The sequence below is a fragment of the Vombatus ursinus genome, unplaced genomic scaffold (genome assembly GCF_900497805.2).
Source record: "Vombatus ursinus unplaced genomic scaffold, bare-nosed wombat genome assembly UNPS02012156.1, whole genome shotgun sequence".
NCBI classification, from domain to species: Eukaryota; Metazoa; Chordata; class Mammalia; order Diprotodontia; family Vombatidae; genus Vombatus; species Vombatus ursinus.
Genome location: NW_020951934.1, coordinates 3,947,063 through 3,967,376, shown reverse-complemented (window position 1 = coordinate 3,967,376; position 20,314 = coordinate 3,947,063). Strand labels below are relative to the sequence as shown.

The 20,314-nt window shown below is 45.0% G+C and overlaps 1 protein-coding gene across 1 annotated transcript in view; it reads left to right on the top strand.

Annotated features, from left to right (window-relative positions):
• The window catches only part of DSCAML1 (DS cell adhesion molecule like 1), a 491,654-nt gene extending 484,009 nt beyond the window's left edge, over positions 1-7,645 (top strand). Inside the window, 8 exon segments of the mRNA XM_027857517.1 lie at positions 335-490; positions 1,051-1,081; positions 1,311-1,429; positions 1,823-1,975; positions 2,507-2,701; positions 4,935-5,246; positions 7,166-7,425; positions 7,427-7,645. Coding sequence (XP_027713318.1) covers positions 335-490; positions 1,051-1,081; positions 1,311-1,429; positions 1,823-1,975; positions 2,507-2,701; positions 4,935-5,246; positions 7,166-7,425; positions 7,427-7,645 — 1,445 coding nt within the window.
• The last annotated feature ends 12,669 nt before the right edge of the window (positions 7,646-20,314 follow it).

Here is a 20,314-nt window from a genome sequence, read left to right as displayed (position 1 = left end):
AGCTAACATTTATACAGCACTATGCTAAGAGATTTACAATTATTATCTCATTTGATCCTCACAACAGCCCTGGGAGATAGGTGCTATTATTATCCCCATTTTACAAATGAGGAAACTGAGGCAAACAGGTGAGGTGGCTTGCCTAGGGTCATATAGCTAACCTGTGTCTGAGGCCAGATTTGAACTCAGATCTTCCTGACTCGCAGCCCAGTGCTCTATAATCTTTACTCGCAGTCTGTAGAGGGGGACCGAGTTGTTACATGAGAGAGAACCTTCTCCACCTCAGCCTAACTCAGCCCCGTTGTCTGAGCCCTCCCTGGTCCTCTTGTCTTAGGCACCATCCCACCCATCAAGTCAGCCCAGGGAGAGGGGGATGATGTGAAAAAGCTCTTCTCCATCGCCTGCCCCGTCATCCTGGCCACCCTAGGGGTGGCCCTGCTCATCATCATTCGCAAGAAAAGGAAGGAGAAAAGGCTGAAGCGACTCCGAGGTAAAGGGGCTAGGACCTTTGAGGTTTTCTCACCCCTAGGGCTATGAGGCCTGCGGCATACTTGGAGGTGGGGCTGGGGTAGAGGGCGTCCAACTCACCTCTCCGAGGGAAGAAAAAATTAATCAGGGCTCCTTATCCAGCTCTCAGTCACCTGAGCCTTGGTATGGTTTGCGGATTCGTCTAAGCTTTCCTCATCTTTAAGCCTTCATGTCTCCAATGAGAAGAGGAAGGGAAAGTCAGACATAAAACCCATGCTGGTCTTTGGGAGGAAATGGGGACAAAGGCATAGGAGGGGAAGGGGAAGTTCTGGAACAGGGTTTGGGATTGTCTTTGGTTGTCCATGAATGGCTCTCCCTCTGGCTATGTGCCCTTTCCCATTACACACACCCACACACCCACCCACACACACACACAGGAAGGTGAAGGCCATCAATCCACTCAGCCCTGAGCCCCCTACAGGGGGCTGGTGCCTTGACTCCAAAGTCCTCTACCAGTTTTACTCCTCAGTATCCTTCCTCCCTCCTCACTCAGCACCTCTCTCTCTCATTTGTGTTTTACAGATGCCAAGAGTTTAGCAGAAATGTTGATAAGGTGAGCAAACAATTCCCCTACGCTCCTATAAAGCTGGGATGGAGAGCTATGCTGAGCACAGGAACCCCAGCCCCTTCTTTTCCTTCCCAGGACTAGGGCACAAGACCCTAGCTGCCCCCTACCTGCCACACAGCCCAGTCCCTGCACCATCACCTTCTCTAACAGACCAACATTCCCTCTGTGCCTATTGAGACGGCTCTTATCTGGGCATCCTTCCTTTCCTCCATAGCAAGAGCAATCGAAGCTTGGACACACCTGTGAAGGGGCCGCCCCAAGGCCCTCGGCTCCACATTGACATCCCCCGGGTCCAGCTGCTGATTGAGGACAAGGAGGGTATCAAACAGCTGGGTGAGCAAGGCCTCTGGGGGGCCCAGCTGTGACTCCCTGCTCATCCCCACCTTCTAACCTAAGATCTTCTCTGACCTCGCTTGGGTATAGTCACCAGAGGTGAATGACTTCCGTGGTATCATGGCTACTAATGGCCCAGTAGAAATGGACCAAGGTTCCAGCCCCAGGTTCACCAACAGCCGGGTGATCTTGGGTGTGTCACACCCCTCTGGGCCTCAGTATCCTGAAGTATTAATAATCCCTCCCTTCCTGTTCCACAGGGTTGGGTAAAGACACAAAGTCGCCCTTTTCTGTACCTCCAGCACCTCGCACAGTGCCTGGCACATAGTAAATGCCTGATAAATGCTTGTCGACTTGACAAATCAAGGATTGTGATTCTTATTCTCATTCCAGGGGACGACAAAGCCACCATCCCAGTGACAGACACAGAGTTCAGCCAGGCTGTCAATCCCCAAAGCTTCTGCACAGGGGTCTCCCTGCATCACCCTGCCCTCATCCAGAACACAGGGCCCCTCATCGACATGTCTGATATCCGGCCTGGCACCAGTACGTGGGAAACCCTGCCCTCCTGTCCCTTTCACTTCCCTCCTGTATCCCCTAGGACTCTGGCTCAGTCATCACCATGTCCCCTGATCTCTCTCCCTTCCTTGCTCTCCCATCCTCAGGGCCATTGTGGTCTAAGGTAGACCAGAGGTTTGGGGCTTCCTCCCAAACAACAGTTCAAAACTTAAGGAGAGCCCTAGGGACCACAAAATGAAGGAGAGGGCACAAGAAGAGCAAGAAAAGGGAGAAGGGAGAGGTAGAGTCACTAAGGTTATAAGGCAGGGAGAAGAATTTCCAACTATCGCCTACCCACCCCAACCCCAAGGTTCTTGATGTGACGTGGGTCATTCTTTGTGCCCACCACACAAGTGGGACAGCCTTCACAGCAGGGGGGGTGGAGCAAGAACCTAGGAAAAGATCATCCAGAACTAATTTTCCAAGGTTACTTCTTCCCCTCCAGCCCTAAACAAAATGCCCTCAGTATAGGCCACGAAAAGTTAAAACCTCTATGCCTCCCATTGCTTCTTTGTGCAGACCCTGTGTCCAGAAAGAATGTCAAGTCCGCCCATAGCACCCGAAATCGCTACTCCAGCCAATGGACACTAACCAAGTGCCAGGCCTCCACTCCTGCCCGCACCCTCACCTCTGACTGGCGCACTGTAGGATCCCAGCATGGCATCACTGTCACTGAGAGTGACAGCTATAGTGCCAGCCTCTCCCAGGACACAGGTGGGTCCTGATTCCTCAGCCCCATTATTGCAACATATCCATGACTGCATCCTAACCCCAGAGTCCCTTCCAGCTCTGTATCTGTGAACTCCAAGGGAAAAGAACAAAAACCACACAAGCCAATTATGTGTTCTATTCCCAGGAAGGGCACCAACTCCCTGTTTGTTTGTTTTTTCTTTTAGGCAAACAGGGTTAAGTGATTGCCCAGGGTCACACAGCTAGTAAGTGTTTGAGCCTGGATTTGAACTTGGGTCCTCCTGACTTTCAGGATCAGTGTTCCATCCACTGCACCACCTAGCTGCCCCTTCCCTGTATGACTTTGAGCACTTAACCTCTAAGGGCTTAAGATTCCCTGATGGGTTCTATCAAGAATTCAATTCTCCTGACCTCCGGATCCAGACAGGTAGAACACAACTGAATAATGCACAGGAAACTATTTAGGGAAAAGGACAATAAAGTAAAAATGATGGCAAAACAGTAGAAAAATTATTTTATTCATTTTTGTAAAAGATAGCACAGCGCAGTGCACTGGCCTTAGAATCAGAAGACCTGAGTTCAATTCCTCCTTCTGACTCTCACTGGTTGTGTGACTGTGGGCAAGTTCCTCTTTGGACAGCAGGCCACTCTCTGAGACTATGGACGGGTTGTATGTGATTTTCCTCAGTGGAAGGAGTTCCCACACCAGTGAAATCATAGGTCCTTGACATATGTTAAGTCTTAAGACAGACAGTCCTCTAGGGGGGTAAATTGCAGGACAGTTGCTAATCTGTATTAATAAATGGAGTTTCCTCACCATGGAGCTCCCAAAAAAGATGAAATCACAGTTCTGAACCAAAATGAATAAATAAATTATGGTGATATGGTTACTAATACTAAAAGTCTTGGTGGCATTTTAAGCAATCTGGTGCATGATATGACTATTAGTATTATTGATTATAAAAATTTGAATTTCTTTGTCACTTTAAGGTTTACATGGTACCTTCTTCCCAGCAGCCGTGGGATGTAAAGATCCCACCTGTTAATGTCCCCATTTTATAGATAAGAAAACGAAGAGGGGTTAAGTGACTTGCTCCAGTCACACAGCTTAGAGGCTCAAACCTGGTTCCTCCAACTCTGATCCTTGTTTTCCACTACATCCTCCTATCCCTGTAATCCAGGGGTAACTCCCTATTCTCAAGCATTCAAAATGTGCCAGCTCCCAACACCCCAAGATCCCATTTCTGACCCCCACCAGCACCTTCTTAAGAGCTGTCCTTGGTGGTTGTGAGCCATCCACACTTTATGGCCTCACATCCACAGAGGCCGAGCTGTGGTGAAGGATGCCTTCCTTGTTAATCAGATCAAGATCAAGGTTATGCCAATAACAGCAACAATTTCACATTCCTATAGCACTTTAGAGTTCCAGTGTACTTCATACATTTTAGCTAATTCAGTTCCCATAAAAGCCCAGTGAGCTGGATGATATATAATAGATCGTGAGGTTTAGAATCTTCAAAAGGATCTTTCATCTAGTCCGTCCTTCATCCTTTTAAAGACCCAGAGAGAGCTGGGACTAGACCAAGGTCACATGGATAGTGAGTAACATGGCCAAGATTTGAACCTCATTCACTTGACTCTAAAATCAATATTCTTTCCACTACACCAATAGTTGCCCACTATTAGCCCCAGAGAGAGGCAGTATGTTATTTTGGATAGTGGATAGTAGATAGGAAGCTGACTTTGGAGGCAGGAAGACCTGGGTTCAGATCTTGTCTCTGACCTCACTATGACAAGTTACTTAACCTTTCACTTCTAAGTGACTTTCCCACAATCAGCTAGAAAAAGGCAGACTTGGTCACAATCACGAGCCCAGATTTTCTGCCTCTATTGCTCTTTCCACTGTGCCATGTAATCATCTCTCTCTGTGTCTCTTCCCCTGTCTCTGTCTCTGTCTCTATCTCTGTCTCTGTCTCTCTCTCTCTCTCTCCCTTTCTTTCTCTCTCCCTCTATTCCCCTCTCTGTCTCTCTCTTCCTCTCACTCTGTCTCACTCCCTCTCTCTCTTTCATTCTCTCTCTTCTCTCTGTATTTCTCTCGATCTCTCTGTCTCTCTCCCCCTCCCCCTTTGTCTCTGTCTTTGTCTCTCTTCCTCTCTCTCTCATTCTCTCATTACCTCCCTCATTCTCTCTCTCTCTGTCTGTCTCTCTCTCTCTCTGTCTTTCTCTGGCTTGCCCTAATTTGCCTCTTCACCCCTAGACAAAGGGCGGAACAGCATGGTGTCCACAGAGAGCGCCTCCTCCACCTACGAGGAGCTGGCCCGAGCCTACGAGCATGCTAAGCTGGAAGAGCAGCTGCAGCACGCCAAGTTTGAGATCACCGAGTGCTTCATCTCCGACAGCTCCTCGGACCAGATGACCACAGGCACCAACGAGAATGCTGACAGCATGACCTCCATGAGCACCCCTTCTGAGCCAGGCATCTGCCGCTTCACTGCCTCACCACCCAAGCCTCAAGACAGTGACCGGGGCAAGAATGTGGCTGTGCCCATCCCACACCGTGCCAACAAAAGTGAGTGAGAGACCTCCCCATTGACTGTCAAGGGGGAGGGCAGTAGGAGTGTCCTGAGCAGAGGAGCCCTTAGCCAGACCCAGATACACCCAGTGAATATCAGCCTGGCCAGGGAGAGGCATTTATTGGCTTGGCCCAGAGGTGTGTAGCATGGGAAGAGATTCTCCCTGAAAAGGAAGAAACCTGTTTCTTTGCCCCTTGGCCAGGGAGTGAAGTAGCCCAGTCATCTGGCCTCCTGACAACTGAACTAGCCTAGTAGTGGGGGGCTTTTCACTGCCATAGGATTTTAGAGCTCCAAGGGACGTTAAAGATCAGAGGATCCTAGCTGTAAACCTGGAAGATTCCTTAGAGGACATAAAGTCTGACCCTGTGTTTTCCAGGTTAAAAAATAAATAAATAAAACCTAGATTTCATTCAAGGTGACCTACCCAAGGTTACACAGGTAATAAGTAAGAAGCAGATCTGGAATTTGAATCTCAGTCCTTTTATATCACTCTTGTGGTCCAGGCCTATCCGATTCTTCAACTTTTCATGACCTCATTTGGGGCTTTGTTGGCAAAGTTACTGGAGTGGTTGGCCATTTCCTTCTCATTTTACAGATGAGGAAACTGAGGCAAACAGGGTTAAGTGATTTGCCCAGGGTCACACAATTAGTAAGTGTCTGAGGCTGGACTTGAACTCAGGTCTTCCTGACTCCAGGCTCAGGGCTCTATCCATTGCGCCACCTAGCTGCCAGGTAGTACAGTGGATAGAATGCCAGGCCTGGAGTCAGGGAGATCCATCTTTCTGAGTTCAAATCCGGCCTCAGTCACTTATTAGCTTCATGACCCTGGGCAAGTCACTTAACCTTGTTTGCCTCTTTCATCTATAAAATGAGCCAGAGAAGGAAATGGCAAACTACTCCAGTCTCTTTGCCAAGAAAACCCCAAAATAGAGTTACAGAGAGTTGGACGTTACTGACCAACACGAATAACCTTTTCATCATAATGTGTTTAGCCACTTCCCAATCAATGGTCATCTACTTTGTTTCCAGTTCCTTACTTCTACAAAACAATGTTGCTATGGGATACAAACAGGGAAACAAACATTTATTAAGCACCTCCTATGTGCCAGGGACTGTGCTAAGTGCTTTACAAGGGGTCACCAGGAGGAGGAGCTGCCAGGGACCACCAGGGGGAGGTGAAGTCAGCAAATTTACTTTCTCAATCATGTTCCACTAAGGCTTATGCTAGAATAAAAGTAGATTCCCTGAGTGCACAGTTCAGGCCCCAAAGTATGCTGGGGGCTGAAAGGAAAGCCAATCCAGTATATAAATGGTGCTGCTCATAATCCTAAAAGTGTTTTAGTCCACATAGGGATCCTCAGGAAGTAGCTGTATATGCCAGGGTCCAGTGAGTTAGACTTTGGAACCTCAAACTCGGGGACCATTTTTTGACAAAGCAGAAGGATCTTGACACTGGCTCTATCCTCTGTCCCCTGTAAAAGCTGGGGTATTGGGTTCATGCCTGGGTATCACATGGCAAACTGTGGAATGCTCAGAGGAGGATGACCTAGGTGGCAAGGGGCCAGGAAACTATTTAACATAAAGAGACCAGGGATGTCTAGCCTGGAGAAGACTTCGGGGAGAAGAAAGAGATGAAAGGGCTGTTGTGTGGAAGAAGCTTTCTCTATAGAGCCCCAGAAGATAGAACTAGGAGCCAAGGCTTGAAGTTATGGGAAGGCTGGCTTCCACTCAACATAAGAAAGACTACGATATCTTTGGAGATAATGAGCTCCCAGTCACAGGAGGAATTCATACAGGCCAAATGGCCAGTCTGTCAGGGATATAATAGGAGGGATGCTGGTAGTGGATAAGATGTTAGACCAGTAGGCCCCTAAGGTTCTTCCAGATCTAAGATTTTGTGATTTTGTGATTCCAGGTGAATATTGCAACCTACCACTGTATGTCAAGTCCGATACCTTCTTCCGAAAGGCTGATGGGCATGAGCCCTGCCCTGTGGTCCCACCCCGCGAGGCTTCCATCCGAAACATGACCCGGACCTACCACAGCCAAGCCCGACATCTGACCCTGGACCCGGCCAGCAAGCCCCTGGGCCTCCCCCACCCTGGGGCTCCAGCCTCCACAGCTACCTTACCTCAGAGGACTCTGGCCATGCCGGGCCCACCCACCGGCACCGCCCCCCCCCCCCCCACCGCCCCCCCCCTCCGAACCCCCCCCTGCAGCCACCACCACTGCAACTGCTCCCCCGGCCCCCAGCACCGAGCCGCCTCGGGCTGGAGGACCCCACACCAAAGTGGGAGGCTCCAGGGACTCACTTCTTGAGATGAGCGCGTCGGGAGTGGGGAGGTCTCAGAAGCAGGGGGCAGGAGCGTACTCCAAGTCCTATACCCTGGTGTAGGGGCCACCAGGAGGTGGAGCTGCACCCCCAAGCCAGGACCACCCACCGCCCAGCCCCCTCATTCACAAACTGTTTTCTCGCATTATTTATATTAAACTGTCAGAAAAAGAAAAGAACAGCAGCAACAGCAAAAACCCACCCCAACTCACAAACTCTTGTACATAGAACTCTTTTGTATAAATGAAACTATTTTCTTCTTCTCATGAAGCCAGGGCACAAAGAATCTGACTACAGGTCAAACACACACACACACACACACAAACACACACTATACGTATATATGTGTATATATGTATGTATATACACATATATAGGCAAGCTAGATATATATGTGTGCGCATACACACGTCCGTGTGTATACGCACACATAGATTTCTCTCACTTTGTTTTGAGGAAAGAGGCACAAAGACTCAGCGATTTTCCCCCTCTTCTCCCTCTCTCCCTTACTCCCTACTTACTCTTTCCCACGAGCCTGATCTCAGTTGGTTTGGACAAAGACCAAAATCCCAAATCTCAAAGACATTGCATGCGATTTTACTGTTCCAAGAAAACCAGGAGTTGCTTCACTTTGCAGATGCTTATGTGTTAATACCTTTTTCTATGAAAAAAAAACCAGCGCCGTGTGCAATAAAGGTTATGTTTCTATGTGGTGTTCAGTGAGTCTGGCCAGGGCAGACAAGGAGACGACAGGCAGCAATGACTTGCTGTTGGAAAACACGTTCAACACTTTCAACTTTCAACAGTCCCCTGGACTGTCCACCATGTGCACTGAGCACTGATAAATATTTTTAGGGTTCAGAAGGACCCAAGGGGTCATCTAGTCCAGTTTTGCATATTAGGAAATACAAAAATAGTTCAAAAGCTGAGATAACAGGGATAAGAGAATTCAGTTCAATTCAATAAGCATTTCTTAAATCCATATTATATTCAGGGTGCTGTTCTAGGCACTGGAGATACAGTGACAAAAATGAAACAGTCCCTGCCCTCAGAGAGCTTATATTCTACTAGAAGGAAATCATGTATACCCAGAGAAGAAGGAGGTAGAGAGAAAATACTTACTGAAGGGATTAGGGAACGGGGCACAAAGGAAGTAGCCCCTAAGGTGAGAATGGGAAAAAGATAAGGATTCGGAGATAGGAAAGAGGGTCCTCATTTGTATTCCAAGTTCCAAGTCAAAGAGAGAACCTACTCAAATAAACACAGAGAGGCAGAAATGGAATGTCAGCCTTGAGGCTGACAAATAACAAATAGTAACAAATAATGCAGTTTCATCATTGGAACCTAGAGTCTTTGAAGGAGAGTAATATGAACTGAGGCTGGAAAGGTAGATTGAGGCTAGATTTCAGAAGGCCTTAAATGCCAGGATGAATATATTTTATCCCAGTGGCACTAGAGAGCCACTAAAGCTTGTGTGATTGAATCTAAATACTATAAGACATCAGAAGAGGAAAAGAGCCAAATGGACTGGATCAGTTGGAGAAGGTCTTAGGATGGTGCAGGTGCTTGAGCTGAACCTTGGAGGACAAGTAAGATCCTTAGGATTGTATATTTGGGGCAGGTAGGTGGCACAGTGGATAAAGCACTGGACCTGGAGTCCAAAAGACCTTGGGTCAAATCTGGCCTCAGATACTTACTAGCTGTGTGACCCTGGACAAGTCACTTAACCCTATTTGCCTCAGTTTCCTCATCTGTAAAATGAGCTGGAGGAGGAAATGGCAAACCACTCCAGTATCTTTGCCAAGAAAACCCCAAATGGGGTCAGGAAAAGTCAGACACGACTGAAAACAACTAAGCAACAACAGAGGATTTCAGAGAAGGAAACTGAGTCCCAGGGAGGAGCAGTGACTTATCAAGGTCACATAGTGAGTAAATAGCAGACATGGGACTCAAATACAAGTCTCTTTATTTATAAGTCCAATTATCTCTTCTGCACTATGCTACAGATGTTCCTTTAATGACCTGCCTCTTCCCTCCAACCTCACTCCATTCCAGGGGCCTAGAGTTGTCTGTGCCTGCATGACGTTACTTCCAACTGTCCTGGGCCTGGAGCAGCTATTGTTCAGATGGTGCTTGTAATGTTTAGAGTCCTCTGAGAGAAGGGAACAGACCAAGGTGTGCCTTGTACAATACAGACTTTAAAGAGGTTGGGCTGGGCTAGCAGTGGAAAGTCTTCTTTGGAAGGCCCAGAACATAAATTTAGGAACAAAGGGACATGATATTAGGATGAGCAGGGAGTCAGGCATTCTGGGTTCTAGTCCCAATCTTTCAACTACCTAACAGGAAAGTTACTTCCCCTCTGATCATCAGCTTCTTTATCTATAAAATGACAGGGTTGAAATAGATGATCTCTAAGATTCCCTCCAATTTTAATAATCTATGAATCTGAGTTTTATTTATTGATAGATTATCATCAGGTATTGCGGGGAGGGAGTTTGGGGAGATGGGAGAGAGGGTTGGTTTTTCATTAATATGATTAGATGGATAATAGGCCTTGGAGTTGTAACGACCTCAGTTGTTTGTAATCCAAACAACCCTCTCATTTTATAGGTGAGAAAGTTGAGGTCCAGGGAAGGGAGATAGCTTACCCTGGTCACTCAGGCAGTTGAGTAGCACAGCTGCTACTGAAACCTAGTTTTCTGGACTGCAAAGGCAAAGTCCTTCCACTATACTGAGAATGGGATGCCTGACAAGTGTGTACTAGGGTCTCCAGGCATTAGTGCATCCCCAAGATGTAGGGTCAAGGTGTAGTTTGGGATATCGTCAGAGGATTAGGGAAGAAAAATTAAACTCCAGAGATCAGGTAGCAAAACATGCCTCCTTCCTTTCAGCAAAGAGGTGCTACATCATGGATTCAGCATGAGTTATTTGGGATCAACCATGGTCAATGTGTTGGCTTATTTTGCTAACCAAACTTCTTTACAAGAAAGGGTTCTATTTGAGGATGGTGAGCAAGGTCACTGGGGAACAATGCATTTTTTTAATTAATTAATTTTGAGTTTTCAATGTTCACTTTTATAACATTTTGAGTTCTAAATTTTTCCCCCTTCCCTTCCCTCTCCCTTCCTCAAGACAGCATGCAATCTGAAATAGGTTAACATGTATAATCATATTAAACATATTTCCACATTAGTCATGTTGTGAAAGAAGAATCAGAACAAAAGAGGAAAACCACCAGAAAGAAAAAGCAAAAAAAGAGAGAGAGAGAGAGAGAGAAAATAGTATGCTTTGATCTGCATTCAGATTCCATAATTCTTTCTTTGGATGTGGATAGCATTTTCCATCACAAGTCTTTTGGAATTGTCTTAGATCATTACATTGCTAAGAAGAGCTAAGTCTATCAAAGACAGTCATCGCACAATGTTGCTGTTACTGTGTACAAGGTTCTCCTGGTTCTGATCACTTCACTCAGCATCAGTTCATGCAAGTCTTTCCAGGTTTTTCTGAAATCTACCTGCTCACTATTTCTTATGGAACAATAGTACTCCATTACATTCATATGCCACAACTTGTTCAGCCATTCCCCAATTGATGGGCAGCCCCTCAATTTCTAATTCTGTGACACCACAAAAAGAGTTGCTATAAATATTTTTGTACATGTGGCTCCTTTTCCCTTTTTTAGGATTTCTTTGGGATACAGACCTAGTAGTGGTATTGCTGGGTCAAAGGGTATACACAGTGTTATATGCCTTTGGGCATAGTTCCAAATTGCTCTCCAGAATGATTGGATCAGTTCACAACTCCACCAACAATGCATTAGTGGAACAACATGTTTTAAAAAGGTATCAATAAAACTTTTTTAAGACAGTCTGAGATAATTCAAATAGCCCCTGCTATCACTCCAAAGACAGAAAAGTGAGAGTGCCCCCTCATCAGCCTATTCATGAAGTACCCATGGCTGCTACAGGGTACTGTGGAGGGGGCAGAGTAAGAATCATAAACTGTACCTACCTTTGGCTTCCAATCTAGACAACCAATATTACGGTGTCATAGAAAGTACACTGTAACATAGAGTCTAAGGACCTGAGTTTGAGCTCCTGATCTGTTATTTACTTTCTAACAGTCTCTACACCATGTGCTCTCCACTCAGATAATTATCTCCACTTACTCCCCACCAGAACTTTGGACTCTTCCCCTGGGACAGCCCTTCACTCTGATTGGCCAGGTTCATCTTGGGAGATTCAGACCTCTGCCATACTTCCTTACCATCTCCACCTGATGTTCCCTGTTCTCCTACCAGCTCCCCTTTATAGGTTGTTTTCTCCCTTTAGAATGCAAGCTCTTAGAAAGGGTACCATGTTGCTTGTTTGTAGTAGTACCCCAAGACTTAGCATGGTGCCTGACATACGGTAAGTATTTAATAAATGCTTTATCTATCTAGCTATTTGTGTGACCTAGGGAAAATCACTTCCCCAACTGTGCCTCAATTTCTTCATCTATAAAATGAAAGGATTAGATTTGAGGGGACCCTTCCATCTCTAAATCTATGATCCTATGATCTTCTGAAGTTCTAAATTTTATGATTTCTACAAAATTACTTAACTCAGTGGTGGCAAACTCAAACATGCGCCATGTTTGGCCATGGAAAACCTCAAATTAATATTAATTATGTTGCATTTTTGTTTATTTTATTAAACATTTCCCAAGTGTTTGCGGCCTGCATGTGGCCAACAGAATAGTATTAGACACGTCTGATTAGATGCCTAGGTGTCTGCACTTCCTTTGTCTAAAAGGGAGGAGGGGACAAAATGAATAACTGTGTGTCACCAGATGTTTCTTATCACCTAGGAAATGCACTGACTCACCCCCTGAGATTGCAAAGGCCCTTGTTATCGTACTGGCCCACATGGGAACCACAGGCTGGGACCAAGGAAGCAAGTGCATCCAAACAGAAAGCAGCCCTGGTATGGTCCTCCTTCAGGTCAATGCCTAGATTTAGAGAATGAAGAAACATTAGAAGTCATCTAGACCACCCTTCCCCTCATTTTAGAGATAAGGAAACTGAGACCCCAAGAGGCAGCCTTCAATACAATATAATTGAGGGCCCATGGTGCAGATCTGGGAAGTCTTCATAGAGGAGTTTGAGGTCAGCCTTGAAAGATTATAAAATCGTGATTTAGGGATTTAAAAAATCTTTGGGGTCATCCAGGGCAACAATTTATTTTTAGTATGATTTCATGACTTTATAAAGATTTTAGTAAGTGGCTTGCCCAAGGTCACATAGATAGTAAGTAACAGGGTCAGAATTTGAACCCAAGTCCTCTTACTCCAAATGCAATGCTCTTTACATTATCACTTTTCCCCAAAACCCTACTCCTGCCCTGTCAACTCTTCTAAGCAAGAGAAGGACTAGGGAAAAGATAGATGAGTGGTGGAGAAAGGGAAGTGCTGGGGCAGCTAGGTGGCACAATGGATAGAGCACCAGCCCTGGAGTCAGGAAGACCTGAGTTCAAATCTGACCTCAGACACGTACTAGCTGTGTGACCCTGAGTAAGTAAGTCACTTAACCAAAAAGAAAAGACAGGGAGGTGTGTCCCCTTCTACCTCACCCAGACAATTAGTAATTTATTGTTCTTACTCATAATAACAGCTTACATTGATTTCAGTGATACTCTGATCCAGGTCCTGTGCTCCTCCGGAAGCTAGAGTGTCTTTCCTGTTTGTGTCCCTCACAGCATTTAGCAGCATCAGACACAGAGATAATTCAGGAAATACATGAATGGATGAATATTTAGGGAAACGGTCACAGTATCATAGATACCGACCTGTAAGGGATCTCAAAGGCCGTCAGATGGTCAGAGAAGTGGACAAGGAAACCAGCTGGCTGGGCCAAGACAGGGATCCTGTAGATACTGGGTTGTTAGATGAGTCTCAGAAAGCACCGGCTTCTAGTGAGGGAAGGGATGAGAGCTCCAATATGAACAGAAAGAAGGCTGTTTGGGCAGCCTTGGCCCCTTTGGCATTGTAGGCAAAGAGCAGCTCCAGACAGTTAGGCCTTCATCACTTTGTCTATAAAATAAAAGGGTCTCTTCCAGCTCTAAATCTTAGCGCCCCATGACACAAATTTCATAGACTAGCCAAGGGCACATTTATGTACTGAGGGAGGCCAAAATCCCTGGACTGCTGTGGAATAAAATGATACTGCTCAGTTTGTGGCTACTGTCGAGAAGAAATGTCTTGTTTTATGTTTTCAACTTCAATTGTCTTTGCATTAATAAAAGTGTGTGGCTCTAGAGGGGTTTTGACCTTACTCATACATGCAATTCAGTGGCAAAGCCCAGGCCTCCAAGGTTGTTAACCTATGGAAGGCCTTCATTCCTCCAGATCTCTGCCTGAAAATACTCAAATAGCTGACAAGGGAGTGGAAGAAAGCAGCCAATTCCAGGCGATTTGAAAGCCGAAGACCACTCGCTGGCTTTGTGACCTCCACAAGTCATTTACCCTGTCTGGGCCCACAATTTCTCATCTGTAAGATGAGGCGGTTAGAGCTAGAATGGATATTGGAAATCCTTTTGACTGATGTAAAAGGCCCAAGCCTCCCTTGTTGTGTGTGTGTGTGTGTGTGTGTGTGTGTGAGAAAGAGACACACACACACACACCACCACCACCACCACCACCACCACCACCACCACCACCACCACCACCACCACCACCACCACCATCAGGAGGAAGGGGCTACACCCTGCCAGACCCTATGAGCTGGTCAGTGACTTGCCATACACCACTACTTATCCAACCCAGCAGATGCTGTTGTATTTCCCTTCCTCCAAGACCCCAATCAGGCACTCCCTCCTTCCCTGACAGCTGGCCCCACCTGAAAGTGATGTCTCTTCCTAATTAATCTTTTCACCTTGCCTGAACTTCCCCATCATACTTATGTCCCTTCTAATGTCATTTACACAATCACAGTTTCGGAGTTGGAAAGGATATCATTGGCTGTGTAAGAAGGACCTCAGAGGTTGCAGAACACTATGGCTCATAAGATCATAGTTCTCAAGCTGGAAGGGAGCTCAGAGGCCTTCTAGTACAATTGCTTCATTATACAGATGAGAAAACTGAGGCCAAAAGACTCAGGGACTTTTCCAAGATCACACAGGCAGTAAGCATCAGCGACGAGATACGGACTCATGCCTTTTCCCATTGCACCACGTCATACCTTAAAGGAATCTGTACTATGACACACCTAACAAATTATCACAAAATCACATGATTTGAGAGTTGGAAAGGACCTTATTTGCCACCGTATCCAATTACCACTTGAAGACCTGCGGTGGGGGAACACACCATCTCCTTAGGCAGTTCATTTCATTTTTAGTTTTCTATTGTTGTTCAGTTGTGTCCAACTCTCCATGACCTCATTTGGGGTTTTCTTGGCAAAGATATTGGAGTGGTTTTGCCATTTCCGTCTCCAGCTCATTTTATAGTTGAAGAAACTGAGGCAAACAGGGTAAAGTGACTTACCCAGGGTCACACAGTTAGTGAGTATCTGAGGCTAGATTTGAAGTCAGAAAGATGAGTCTTCCTGACTCCAGACCTGGCACTCTATGCACTGTGCCACCTAGCTGCCCCTCATTTTTAGATAGTCAAACCTAAATTTATCTCTGCAGTGTCCACCCTTTATTCCTAGTTCTACCCTCTGGGGCCACGTGGTATAAATCTAATTCCTCTTCCTTTGAAGACAGCTATTATGTTCCAACTGAGTCTTCCTTTCTCCAAACAAAACATCACAAGTTATTTCAACCTATCATCCTATGACATGGATTCAAGCCCTTTAACCATCCAGGTTGCTCTGTTCCACACCACCTCCAGTCTTCCAATGTCCTTTGTAAACTATGGTACCTATTTCTAAACACAATGCTCCTGTTGCAGTTTGACCAGGACAGAAGACAAAAGTACAATCATCTCTATTCCTCAGTACTTTGATTGTTCTTTGGATTGCAGCCCAGGATTATCTTCTCTTTTTTAGTTGCCGTTATAATGTGCTAATTCACGTGGAGCCTACAGTTCACTAAAATCCCTAGATCTTTTTCAGACAGACCATGTCCATGTCCATCCCTGTTGCCATCTTGTACTTGTAAAGTTGATTTCTTTATATATCCATCCCTTATATCTTTGCATCTCTAATGCAATGCACACAATAAGCGCTTAATACATGTGGTTGGTGGTAGTAGATAAGAAACCACAAGAAAAGTCTTCCTAGCCCATAAATAAGTGTAGATGTTTACTCAGCAAAAAATGCATTCCTGTGACTAATGGAAAGATGGGAAACTCAATTCAGTTCCCTTTAACCAATATTTATGAATCACCTACTAGGTGTAAGGCAATGGGCTAGGAGCTGGGAGAGGTATAGAGATGAAATAAATGCAGTCCCTGATCTCACAGAGCTCACAGCCTAATAAAGGAGATAAGCTACACATACAAATAAGCGTGATACAAAATGGAATGTAATAGTGGTAAAAGAGAGAAACAAACCAAGGATTTTTGGGAAAATCTGCAGAAGGAGAAAACCACTTCAGCTGGGAATACTAAGAAGACTTTATGGTGGAAGTGGCACCTGAGCTAGCCTGTGAAAGAAAGAAGAAAAAGATTGTAGTGGCATAAAACAGAGACAGATGGATGCATACAATGAAGCAGAGACTAACAGTGAGGCCATATCCCACAGAGAGAGAAGAAATACTGACTGAATTCTGTTAACTGTTCGGGTAGTCAAGACTCAGGCATACAGGTAGAAGCCACAGTGGGTTTTGCTAGACCTTGCTCCCTCTGGCAGATTAGCAGAGACAGGTATCTAGGCAGACAGGTGAGCAAGCAGGCAAGTAAGTAGGCAGACAGACAGATAGACAGGTGGATGGAGTAATGGTCTGACACCTGCCAGCTTTCTGCAGCTCCAATGGAGTTTTTCGACAAGGTTCCTCCGAAGGGTGCCCAGCTTAAGTGCACCCCATGCCCCGGAACATTCTCTATCCTGTTTCAGTGATAGTAAATAAATTGCTCCAGATCCACTGAGAATCCCCACAGAAATCATATGAGACTAGTCCAGGCGATTCCCTAGCTAGACAGACCAGTCCAAAGAGTAACATAGTAGAGGAGAAGCCCCCTGTACCAGGATCTGACCGTGGAGCACATCCCAAGCTGGATCAGTCTCCCTGGAGTTCTGGAGATAGATTCCCATATCTCTGCACACATCCTCACCCAACCCCAGCCTCCAGTCCCACCTACCTCCTCCCAGCAGCTAACTATAGACCTCTTCTTCATGTACAGGTGTTTGTTCACTCACATGAGTGAGCACAGCATACAAAGAGCCCTTGCTTGCTTACAATAAGGTATAGAAATCTGACACCAGCAGGCCAGGCTGGGTTTAGCTGACCCAAAATAATGTTTGAATCCATGTTGCTCTGGGTGAGGTAGGATCCTGGCCAGTTTGTGGCCAAGGTGTGGGGAATGGGTAACTGCAGAATTGTGGTCCCCAAAGCCCCTCTGGACTGAAATACCTAGACAACTAGGTTCCCTTCCTCAAGTTTTACAATTCACTCACATGGTATGGACAGTGACCAGTCTGAAGCTATTTGAGAGAAGGGAAACAGGAACCCCACAGGCAGGAAAATTCTGAACTCCAGGCCTTCCAGGGGACAAAATATCTGATAGAGCCCAGGGAAGGAAGGATAAAATGGAAGGAAATGGGAAAGAGCTGATTCCTGGAAAAGATGAAAAGCTGTGGGGCTTCACATCCATCTGTCCATCTGTTTGCTATGTCTTCTGTTCATGCAGCTGGAACTTATTGTACTGGGCATGCATGTTGAAAGCAACCATCTCCATTATCTGGTCAAAGCAACTCCACTCTGCTTGGTGTGTCTGGAGGAAGGATGTGGGCACTAAGTAAACCAGAGTCATCCCAGCCCCTTCCCCACCCTGGAAGAGTCACATATCATCCCGTCTATTCCTCCTTCCATGTATGGAAATGGGATGTTTATATAGGGATGGGAAGGAAGGATAGGTGGGGTGAGATGTGACTCCTTCAAGGCGAGGAAGGGGCTGGGATGACTCTGGTTTACTTAGTCCCCACATCTTTTCTCCAGACACACCAAGCAGAATGGCGGGTGAAGCTGCTTTGACCAGATGCTGAAGAAGGAAAAAAAGGGGAATAATAATGTTTTTTTTAACAACTGGTATTTATATGGCACTTTAAAGTTTACAAAATGTTTGACATATTATCTTTATTCCTCACAATTCTGTGAGCTGGGAACTATGGGTATTATCATTTCCATTTTAAAGGTAAGGAAACTGAGGCACAGAAAAGTGATTTGCCAATAGTCACACAACTGTTAGGTGTCTGAGGTGGCCTGGGGAATGTGGGCTTTGCCACCTCTGAATCAAACACGTTCTTCATTACATAATATTGCCTCACAATGCCAATTCCTTTTGGTGCGGTGGTCATTCAACAGTTGTAATCAGGCTACTCAAGCTCAAGTAATCAGCTCCTGTTCAAAGGGGTCAGGTCAGAACCGAGACAGGCTTTCTCTAACTTGCTCTACCTAGGGACACAACATCTGAGTAACCCCCGTGTCAAAGGGACTTGAAATCGTGTCATAGGAGAATCAATTGATGGAACTGGGGATGTTGAGCCTGGGAAAGGGAGGACTAGGTGGGTATAGAATAGCTGCCTTAAAGTATTTGAAGGGTGTTGCTCAAACTCCACCTTCTACATAAGGCCTTTCCTGTTCCTCCCCTCCTTCAGTTACTAGTGCCCTCTCCCCTAATTAACTTAAATTTATTTTGTATATATTTCAATCAATCAATAAACAGTTATTAAGCACCTATTATGTGACAGGAAAAGTGCTAAGTGCAAAAAGAAGCAAGAGACAGTCCCTGCCCTCAAGGAGCTTACTATCTCATGGGAGTTTACAATCTAATATACTTATGCATGTTTATCAATCAACAAACATTTATTAAGTGCCAGGCACTGTTAGACACTGGGGATGTCGATACAAAAAAAGTTAAATAACCCCTACTCCCAAGGAACAAAACATACAGAAAGCCTGGCATGAGACCCGTCTGGTTATCCCATGAACATACATGGATGAAATTGACAGAAGCTTCATTAATGAAAACTAGATCAGATTTGTCAATATTTCTAGAATATATTTTCATCATCAATAATAACGGAACCACATTTGACTTCAGGTCCCTACATGCCACCAAAAGAAGTGAAAAAAGGGTAAATGTAAAAAGTTGTTTGTTTTTTTTGAAGTTTTAACTTAGTAAAAATGGAACAGACACAGAAGCAGTCCATACTGAAGGCAATGCAGTCTTGAAATAGTATTAACCATAGTCAGTCAACATTAGGTACTTTTTTTTTTTTTTAGGCAATTGGGGTTAAGTGACTTGCCCAGCATCACACAGCTAGTAAGTGTCAGGTGTTTGGTCTGAGGGCACATTTGAACTCAGGTCCTCCTGACTTCAGGGCTGGTGCTCTATCCATTGTGCCACCTAGCTGCCCCAACATTAAATACTTTTAAGTACAATTAAGTACTTAATTATGCCAGGCACTGTAGTAGAAGTTGGAAATAGAAATAATAGCAAAAAGACAGTCCCTGTCCTCTGGAAGCTTACATTCTAATGGGAAAGATGTAAAAGGAAGTTGAAAAGTGAGAGGAGGAAAGAGGTAAAGGTACTTTCATGGTTTGGTGGGGAAAGAAGTCTGGCAAGTCAGGAGCAGAACCTACAAACAATGAACATGGCTGTCCCGAGTGCTTCTTTAAAAAAAAAAAGTTCATATTTATATAGGTCTTTAAAGGTCTGCAAAGTGTTTTATACATGTAATCCTTACAACTCTGTGAGATAAGTGCAATTATTATCCCCATTTTACAGAGGAGGAAACTAATGCTGTGAAAACTTAAGTGACCTGCTCACAATAGCACAACCAGCAAAAGCCTGGGGATGGATTCCTAAGTCTTCCTGACACCACATTCACTACTCTATTATGCCATGCTTCTGCCCTGACTTGATTAAAAGGACTCAATCTCAGAGAGGGATAGATAATAGAAGAACAAAAAAAAAATCACAAACTATATTAATATGCCAAATAAGTGATTAAGAGCAGGGCTTTTTAAATTTTTTCCACTTTTGACTCCTTCGCATATTTCAGCAGCATTCGTTGTTGTACATGACAGTATGCACAGTACAAAGTGCGCACGCTTTTTGTTCAGAACCAAGGCTGCAGTGAAATTGCCCAATGCAACACGAGCAAGCACTGCCAGGATCACCTTGGATTTGTTATGCATTTGATTTTCAGTTAATTTTTGGTCATTGCGCATTTAGAAACATTTTACTGTCGCCAAATATTTCATGACCCCATATGGGGTCACAACACACAGTTTAAGAAGCGCTGAGGAGAATAAAAATTACAAACAATCTATATGCCTACTTTCTCGTTTTTATAAAATCTTTTTTGAGAATGAACTATACATGTATCAAAGGTACCCTTGACACTATGTATATATACGTATATAGATACATACATATATATATATAAAAGGAACAGGTAGGCCTTCACAAATGATTTTCTACAGACCACATCTTCATAATCACACAATTGAGCTATACAGAGAATACAAGATCTTGCTTTGTTTATTTTCTGATTATTAAAAAAAAAAAACATTTAACTCAGTGGAG